The sequence below is a fragment of the Trypanosoma cruzi genome, genomic scaffold (assembly GCF_000209065.1).
Source record: "Trypanosoma cruzi strain CL Brener 1047053516809 genomic scaffold, whole genome shotgun sequence".
Taxonomy (NCBI): domain Eukaryota; phylum Euglenozoa; class Kinetoplastea; order Trypanosomatida; family Trypanosomatidae; genus Trypanosoma; species Trypanosoma cruzi.
The window spans coordinates 44330-54076 of NW_001849289.1; the positions used below are offsets into that span (position 1 = coordinate 44330).

Consider the following 9747-nt stretch of genomic DNA (forward strand, 5'->3'; position numbering starts at 1 on the left):
TGTTTGGGTTGGTGGATGTGGTCTGCGGTGGGTGCGTGTCCGCACAGCCGGCACCGCTTGCGGCGCAGGGCCATTGCGACTGTGCGTGTGGCGGTGCTGCTTTTGGTGTTGGCGCTGGTTGCGGCGGCGGCGTGGATGCCCGCGGTGGATGCGGTGCCTTTGCGACTGCGGGGCGGTACGGTGGAGAGAGCCATCACGGTGGGCCGCGCCCTGGACACGGTGCTGATGGACGGCGTGTGCATCACGAACGGCGTGGCTGTGGTGCTCGACGTTGCGGCGATGCTTCCCGGCGCGCTGCGCATTGAATTGAGGGACTGCGTGTGCGACGGCGGTGCGCAGATATACGTGCGGGGCTACAGCGGCGAGCCGGCGAGTGACCGGAGCCTGGAGGTGAGCGTGAGCGGGCTGTCCGGGAGCTACTGCTCGCTCGTGTTTGTGCACAACCTGCCGGCACACACGAACGTGACGGTCCGTGACTCGACGATTGTGACGCCGGGGCCGATGCGCTACTCCCAGCTGAGCGGGCTGACGGACGCGGTGGCGTCGCCGCTTGTGCTGCACGCGACGTCGCTGTCGCAGACGCAGCTGCGTGTGAGCAGCACCGTGCTGAGGTCGTCGCAGGCGGGCGGGTCGGCGGTGTACGTTGGCGGCGGTGTGGACCTGCTGTCGAGCGCTGTGGTGCTTGACGGCGTGTCGCTGGAGGCGTCGGGCGGTCCGACCGCGTCCGCGATGCATGTGTCGTCCTCGTCGCGTCTCAGTCTGCGTAACCACTCGGTGTTCTCCGTGACGAACGTGTCGGTTGTGAGCAGCGGCGGCGGCATTGTGCTTGGCGAGCGCCTCGCGGTGTCCGACTCGGTGCTGCGCTTTGTGGGCGTCGAGGGGTCTGCTGCGTCGCCGTTGGTGCGCTGCGGCGGTGGGACGGTCGGTGCCGGCGGGTGGCTGGAGCTGCACAACGTGTGGGCGGTGGGCGAGGCGTCGTCGGTGGCGTCTTTGTCGGGGGTGACGCTGGGCGGCGGCGCCGTGTCGATTGCTCGCTGCGCTGCCACCGGCGCGACGCTTGCCGCCGGGCCGACGATCACGAGCGGCGCTGTGTCCGTGCAGTGCAACCGTGCCGGCGGCCGCGTGCTGCAGAGCAGCGGCGACTACCGCTTGGCCGGCCTGATCTCCGTGAGCGTGGTGCCGTGCGACGGCTGTGCGGCTGCGCTGGCGTGTTTCGATGCACTGACGGCGTCGTTCTCCGACTGCGTGTGCAGCTGCCGTGCCGGCGGCGTGGGCGAGGCGTGCCTGCCGTTCGACGTGCCGGCTGCGAGGGCCGGCGGTGGTGGTGGCGGTGCGCAGGGCTGTGTGAGTCGCGTGACGCTGACGGAGTCGGTGACGGTTGGCGGCGGTCAGGCGACGGTGTGCTTCGACTCGGTGGTGTTCAGCGGGCCGATCACTGTGGCGGTGGATCTGCGCTCGATGGATGCGTTTGCTGACGCACTGAACGTGACGCTTCGCCACTGCGTGCTTGTGGGCGGCGCGCAGCTGCGGATTGGCGGCCTCAGCGAAAGCACAGCGCACCTGGTGCCGCACGCCCTCGTCAACATGACGAATGTGACGTCGGTGGAGGGCACGATCGTGCTGCATGGCACGATGCCGCTGAACTCGAGTGTGCTGCTGGCGAACTCGACGCTGCGCGCGACGGTTGGCGGGTCGCATTACGTGCCGACGACTCCTGGCCACGAGAAATCCCGGCACGGCTCCACGCTTGTTCTGGACGGCGTCCGTCTTCTGTCGACGCGGTTTGTCATGACGCGGTCGACTCTGGTGTGTGGCGGGGGTTTGTGCGCTGCGATACTTGTGGAGCGCGGCCTTGTCGTGAACCTGTCCAGCGTCTTCTACATGGACAACTGCGCTGTCATGTCGCAGATGCACGTGATGTATGCTATTGCGTCGGACCTGCGTGTTAGCGGCGGCTCCGTGTTCTCCATACAGAACAGCTCGTGGAGTGCGCCGAGTACCGAATACTACAAAGGCGCGTGTGTGTTTGGGGACGTTGTGGTGGTTGGCGGCAGCGTGCTGCAGGTTGTGTCCAGCACGTTCCGTCTTGGCTTTGCCATGCTCATTGCAACCACGCTGACTGTGACTGACGGCAGTTGGCTGGTGCACCGCGACAACGTGTTCCGCACCGCCTACGTTGTGTACGTGGCCGAAGAGAACGGCGTGGCGTTTCGCGATCGGAGTGTGTGGTCGATACTTCACAACGACTTTGGTTACGGCTCCTATTCGTCGACCACTGCATACATGACAAGTTTTTGGTCACCACCGTCCGACTCGCGCCCGATCATCTACGGCACGTGCAACGAGGTAAAGAGATCTCCTGTGACGAATTACAGAAGCGAACTCAATATTGTGGCGCCCGTGACGGTGTTGAACTGTGGCACTTGCACCGTGGACGCCTTGTGCTTCGCAGCGAGGACGAGCAGCATCAGCGGCTGTGGGTGTGTGTGCGCTTCCGACGGCTACGGCGACACGTGTCTGCCAGCTGCGGTTCCGGACGGCCTTGGACCGCTCCCGCTCTCAGATGCGAACGATACGGAGGTCCGCTGTGTTTACGGTGGCAGCATCAGCTCCGTGGACTATCCTGATCCCGGTGAGCGTGGCCTGTGCTTTGTCAACGTGACCTTCACCGCCGCGATTGTGCTGGACCTGTCGTATTTTGACGCTCCACAGCAGACACTCAACATCACGCTGCTGCAGTGCATCCTCATGGGCCTGTCGATCAAGGGGAGTGGTGCGCGCGTGTACGTGAACGTGGCATTCTCGACGTTGGATTCTGGTACATTGGAGTTTGAGGGTGATTTTGGCGCGAACTCCCAGATACTGGTGGCGGGCAGTAAGCTCTTGTCAACGTCGAGCCATGCCATTCAATTTCCAAGGTTTACTTTGGGTAAGAACTCGACGCTGCTGCTGCTCGACAACAACATGGAGGGGGAGAGCTCCGCAGTTTATTTCTCCGTTGCTGTTGTTGTTGATGGGGGCGGGATCATTATGAAGGGAAATATGCTGAAGTCAACAAAGAGGGGTTACGGTTCGGCATCGGCCGTTTATTATAACGGTGTTGATGTGAAGAACGGCGGCTATATTGACGTCGAGAACAACACGATTAGTGCAGCCATCGGCATTTATTTTTACGGGGATACTACTGTGAGCTCTGCGGGGCTGCTGAGAGTGGCGGACTGCACCCTCACTGGCAGCACGGAGGCATTCAATTCTGCGCTGTTTTATTTGTACGGCTCGGCCATTCTTCAGGGTGGTGCGCAGTGGCGTGTGGAGGGCAACAACGTGAGCGCAGCCTCAGTATTCATTATGCCGTCTTTCTGGTACCGTATTAGACTATCGGGCAGCGGCACCATCGTGTCGCTTGCACACAACCGTCAGGCGGACTCGAGTAAAACATTTGCGAAGTTTTCAATGAGGACGTTTGTGACGTCACCCGCGCGGTTTGTGGTCGGGTGCAACTTGCAGGGCGAGAAGGAGGTGTCGCGCGGCTTTTTTTATCCGAGGGTCGTGGAGGTGTTCGGGTGCGGCACATGCAACGACGACACGGCGTGCTACATGCCCGGGACGGAGTCGGTGGACCGCAGCTCGTGCTCGTGCAGCTGCAAGGGTGGATGGCATGGCGCGTCGTGTCTTCCCTTCGAGGTGCCCGACACGGTTGTGCCGCCCTTGCCGGAGAGATTTGTGGACGGCGACACGAGCTGCGTGGTGAACCAGACGCTGACGAGCCTCGCGCTGAACATGTGGAAGACGCACCACTGCTACGTGGGTGTGACATTCAGCGGCGTGGGTGCTGCGCTCACGTTCCTTTTCAATCGTATGCCGCTGCATCTCCCCATCAACATCACGCTCACTGGGTGCACATTCCGTGACGGAGCCTTGCTGCAGTTTGTTGGGGGCACTGAGGCGGCCGAGTCAGCCGGCGTCCTTATCCGCGTGAGCCAGACGGTGATGCGGTCCTCCGTTGTTCTATTTAGGCGTGCCCTCCCGCGGCACTGCGACATCGCCGTCACGAAGGTTGACGCGGAGCAGTTATCCGCGGTCCAGTTGTCGATCACTGCAAGCAGCAGGCTGAGCGTCGTGATGCTGGACGACGTTGTGTTGAGTGCGTCCTCGCTGTTGGTCAGCAACGTCAAGGCGCGTGCATTGGATCATAGCGGGTATGGTTTGTACTCGATCGGGACGCTGACGCTGGTGGGTGGCAGCTCGCTGTACACGCGGTACTGCAGCTTTGATAAATACACAAACATGTTGTACATGTACAAGCTGATTGCCAGTGATCGCTCAGTTTTTGCGCTGCTCAACAATACGATGGTCTCCGGGACAAGTTTCCTGTACCAGCAAGAAAAATTCACCGTGTCGAATCACAGCGTGCTGCGCGTGGTAGGGAACAGCGGTTCCGTGTCCTACGCCATCTATGCATATAATTCTTGGACCGTCCGGAATTCAAGCTGGTTGGATTGGCGCGACAACGACGTGGGAATGGGTGCGATGTTCCACTACTCTTCCTTTGACGCTTCTGTGAACATCGATGGCAGCAGTGTGGTGACGCTGACGGGCTGCAAGATGGGCTCAACGGGGTTGTCGGAGTCTCTGTTGTCGCAGGTTGACGCCGGCTACGGGTTCGTTGCCGGATGTCTGACGGTTGCGGGACGGGTGCTGACGACGGCGGCAGAACTGGAGCTGAATGGCATCACCAACGTGACGACGGTTGCTGCGTGCGGGGAGTGCACGAAGGAGGGCGACTGCTTTGCTCCGCTGACGACGGCGGTCAGCGACTGCAAGTGCCAGTGCGCTGCTGGAGGGCACGGCGATGTGTGCGTCCCGGCGCCTGTGCCTGCTGGCCCGCCACCGCCGCCACCGCCACCCGCACCACCGTCACCGCCGCCGAATGGTGAGTGCATCAGCGACATGGTGTACCCCGAGGTGGCGCAGGCAGTGGGCAGCGGGCTGTCGTGGCTGTGCTACCGCAACGTGACGTTCAGCGGGGGCGGCATGAGCCTGACGGTGCTGATTGGGGGGATGACGGGCGACGTGGCGAACATCACGTTCGATGGATGCACGTGGAGGGACGGCGCCGTGCTGGTGCTGTTGGGCAACGCGCACGCCGCTGTGGGGTTGCTGAACATTGTTGTCACCGGCAACACGTTCGATGACGCGCTGCTCAGCCCGGAGGGTGATTTTCCACCGCACACGAACATCACGATCAGCGGGAACCACTTCACGGTCACGAGGCTGATCTCTCGGCCAGGTTTGGAGCTTGACAGCCCTTCGTGTGTTGCGATGAATGGACTGGTGGTCAGCAACGGCTCCGCGGTGGTGCTCAGTGGCAATGTGTTTCAGAGCGTGACGACATCGTCAAGCGCCATTCACGCTGCGGGATCTCCACTGAGGGTGTCGTGGCACTCCCTCTTTGCGGTGATGGGCAACACGTTTCATATGGACGGCGGTGGCGCTACGCTGATATATCTTGGAGGGTCTGGCCAATCCTCGTCGCTGGATGTACTGAACAACTCTGCCGTGGTGATCCGAGACAACATTGCGTCGAGGCCGGTGAAGTACTTCATGTTATTTTTCTGGGCATTACGTGTGGAGTCCTGGTCAGCTGTTGTTTTTCAGGGCAACGACATGCAGGGAAGTTTGAATGTGTTTCGTTCAATGTTTCTTTCCTATGTCTACTACAACTCCTGGCTGCAGTTGAGCGGCAACCTCTGCCGTGAATCCCCATCGGATGCCTTTGCCTACGCATACCCCGGGGTGAATCTACGGAACTCCACAGTGTCTGTGTCAGGCAACAAATTCATTTCCAGCACGGGCACGCCGAAGGTGCTTTGGATATTATTAGGGTCCAGCGATCTCACAAACGGAACGGTTGTGGCCGCGTGCAACACTGTGAACGACAAGGAGGGGGTGGAATACAGTATTCCGTCCGAGTACAATGCCACCATTTTGACCTGCAGCGACCCATGCACCCTCGCGGCGTCGTGCTTCCCTGCGTATACGGCGACGGTTCCGAGTGATGGCTGCGCCTGCAGGTGCGCGGAGGGCGGCCACGGCGATGCGTGCCTGCCCGTCGCTGTTCCCGAGCCACCGAGTACCGACGGCGCCGACTCGTGCGTGCGCGATGTGCGTGTGGATGAGGAGGTGAACGCCGGTTTCGGGACGTCGGTGGTGTGCTACGTTGGTGTGACCTTTGCGGCGGACGTCGTGGTGGACGTGGGCTTGATGTCAGGGAGCGTGCGCAACGTGACGCTGGCGAACTGCACGTTTTTGGACGGAGCGAGCCTGTACGTTGTCGGGTGGCTGTCCGACCCGCCTGCTGGCCAGCGTGCCGATGTGTTGATCAGCGGACTTGAGTCGCGCTTCGGCGGCGGCGTGCTGGTGGCGAACCGATTTCCGCCGGGCTCGCGCGTCACTTTGGTGGACTCGGTGCTGCTTGCAGAGAAGCGCGTTGCGTATCGCGGCGCCTACGACCTTGGTGACGCCTCCGCGTGCCTCGTGGTGCACAACGTGAATCTGACGGGGAGCGTGCTGACCATTGCGCGCACGCAGGTGGCGGCGGTGTTCGGCGACGCTGTTGGCGTGTTGGTGGTTGGCGGCGTGGCGCTGTCGTCGCGCGGTGCGCTGTACGTGGACGGGCTGTCGGTGCAGACGGCGCTGGGGCTGTGCGTGTCGGTGGAGGGCGGTGTTGCGGCCAGCGGCGGCTCCGTGGTGGCGTTTGTTGACAGCGACTTCCTACTGTGCAAGCACGCGGTGTCCGTGCGTGGGGCTGTGAGCGTGTCGGGCTCCATTGTGGCGCTTGTGCGGAGCGACTTTGCGTCGACGGAGGACTACGCGGTTGCGTTTGATTCGACGGTGAGCCTGGCCGGCGGGTCAATGCTGCTGGTGAAGGGCAACGTGCACGACGGCGTCTCGAGGGAGATGCTCCACGCGGCTGGCGCCGTGACCGCTGTTGGGAGCACGCTGAGCTTTGTGCGCAACCGAGCGCTGCTGCCGCGGATGCTTTCGGTAAACCTGTCGCTTGCGGCTGGAGCGCATTTGAGGGTGGCATGCAACGACGCTGGTGGACGCGTCCTGTCGACGGCGGAGGAGTACGCAGCGGCTGGTTTTGGCGACGCTGGGAGCATCGACTTTGTTGGGTGCGACGCCTGCGACAGGGACACGCACTGCTACGCGCCCGGGACGGCGACGGCGAGCATGAAGAACGGTGTGTGCGTGTGCGCGTGCGGCAGCGGCGGGTACGGCGAGGCGTGCGTGCCTGTGGGTGCTCCCGCATTGCCGCCCGCTGCGGGCACCGCGTCGAGTGTGTTCGTCCGCGAGAACTTGACGGTGCGGTCGGTGTTCGTTGTGCCTGCCGGCGCGAGCGAGGTGACGCTGCGCCACGTTGTGCTGGACGGCGTGAGTCCTGTGCTGTACGTGCCGTGGATGGCGCGAGACGGCGTGCGGATCGTTGTGCAGAACGTGTCGCTGCAGAACGGCGCCGTGCTGTACGTGATAGGCGGTGGAGGGCTGCACGGTGCGGTGGCGGCGGGGAGCAACGAGAGCGGGCCGGTGGAGTTGTCCGTGTGCAATGTGGAGGCGCTGAACGGTGCGCTTGTGCTGACCGGCACGTTCCCCGCGGAATCTGTGCTGACGGTGACGGACTCCCTGCTGGTTGCCGCGAGGTCGACGCCGCTTGTGTATCTTCCCGGCTCGCAGTCCTCGCCGTACGCACCGGTGCTGGTGCTGTCGGGTCTGCGGCTCGTGCGGTCCGTGCTGGTTGTGTCCGGCGTGGCCCTCGTGACCGTGATGACTGGTGGGCGGACGGTGGTGGTGGACGGCGCCGTGCTGGAGCTCGTCGGTGGTGGTGTCGCGCTGGACGCGGCTGTGTTCGGTGGCGAATATGCGTTGTACGCGAGTGCGCGCGTGGTGGCGTCGGAGGGCGCTGTGCTGCGCGTGTCGGGGAGCCAGGTGTACGCCGCGCATGGATTGGTGTTCGACAGCGGGGTGGAGGCCAACGCGTCCGCCGTCGTGGTGAATGACAACGCCGGTGTGCTGACGGATGGCGCGCTGCTGGTGCTGCGGGAGACGGTGTCGTTTTTGTCCGGGTCGTGGCTGTCGGTGCGCGGCAACAGCATCAGCGGCAGGCTCCTGTCGGTGCCTCCCAACCCGCGCAGTGTGGAATTTGTGCAGAGCACGCTGACGTTTCACAAGAACGCTGGCAGTGGGCCCGTCGTGATGGACGGCACCGTTGCGCTCGGGGGCGCCGGCCGAAGGTTCGTCGTGGGGTGCCTGACGCTCAACGGGCAGGCGCTGCAGGCGATCAACTACAGGTCCGCCGGCATCATCGGGAAAGTTCGCCCCGTGGCGTGCAGCGTGTGCGACGCCGACGTGAGCTGCTTTGCTGCTGCGACGAGGGCGATGTCGGAGTCGTGCGGCTGCCGCTGTGCTGAGGGCGGGTACGGGCGCGACTGCCTGCCGGTGTACCTGCCGCGCGTAGACGGGTGCAACCGCACGCCCGAGAAACCGCTGCTGAGCCACACGGCGACGCTGACGGCGACGCGCAGCCTGACACCAACGTGGACGCCAACACCGCCAACAACGAGCCTGAGCGCGACGCGCTACAGTCCGACGAACTACGGACCGACGGAGACGCCGCAGGTGACGGAAACGGTGACGCTGCTGCCCACGCCGACCCCGGCAGCGTCGGTTACGGCGACGGAGCCGCCGACCGCGACAGTGACGGCATCGGAGTCACTGAGCGTGAGCCTGTCGGTGAGCAGCACGCCGTGGTGGAGCGACGTGGCGTGCCCGACACTTACCGTGACGACGACGGCGGCTGGTGGGAGCCTGACGCAGAACGACATTCGCGGCGGTGGGAGCGCCGTCCCGACACGGCTGATGGTGGTGCTTCCGCCGCCGTTCCGGTGGGCAGGCGACTTGCAGCTCGGCACGCACCTGAGCTTCGTGCCGGTGTCGACGGTGCAGCCGACCGGCTTTGGTGGTCCGTGGGGAGCGATGCTGAGCAACGCGACGTGGGAGCGCAACGCGACGAATCCGTCCACCGTCCTGGAGCTGGCTGTGCCCGTGCACCGCGGCTACTTCATTGGTGCCGACGAGACGATAGTCATTCGCTGCGACGCTGTGGCGCTGTCTGGCGGCTGCAACGGTGCGCTACTTGGGTCTTTCACCATCGCGTCCAACACGCCGCCTGCCGTTGCCAGCGCCCTCTCGGCGATCACCGGCGTTGTTGCGGGTGCGACGGCTGTTGCCGTGGTGGTGACCGGCGGGCTGGGCTCCATCCTGGAGATGCAGGCACTCGGCGTGTTTGCGAGGATGTCATGCGCCTCGGCGCAGGAGCGTGCGAGCACCGTTGCGCTGCCGTACTTCCTGTCGGTGTTCGCTGCCCTTGACCCGCTGTGGATGGTGGTGGGCAACGCGCTGCTCGCCGCTGTGTTTGGGTGCGTGCACTACGGTGTGACGGCGGCCTTCCAGCGGTGGCGCGGCGTGGACGCTGCGAGTGCGTGGGCGGCGATGCGCTTCCCGAGCCTGACGTACGTCGTGGCTCACGCGATGCACCTCGGCATCTTCTTCGGCTCCGTGTTCGCACTGGCGATGCCCGGCGCCCGCGTGCAGCACTACGTGATTGGTGTCGTTGGCGTGCTGTACGGTGTGGCGTTCCCCGCTGGCGTGTGCTACTTGATTGCCCGCCACACGGGCGCGAGCTTT

At 63.8% G+C, this 9747-nt stretch overlaps 1 protein-coding gene across 1 annotated transcript, besides 2 other annotated features; it reads left to right on the plus strand.

Annotated features, from left to right (window-relative positions):
- Positions 1–9747, plus strand: Tc00.1047053510677.9 (dispersed gene family protein 1 (DGF-1), putative; the record flags this gene model as incomplete). The annotated part of the gene is made up of 1 exon (XM_801054.1): positions 1–9747. A coding segment is annotated over one exon (9747 nt), but the record flags the coding sequence as incomplete, so codon positions are not given.
- Positions 1–9747: a sequence feature (areas not merged during assembly with more than two copies in the genome that could not be assigned to a particular haplotype).
- Positions 4885–4929: a microsatellite.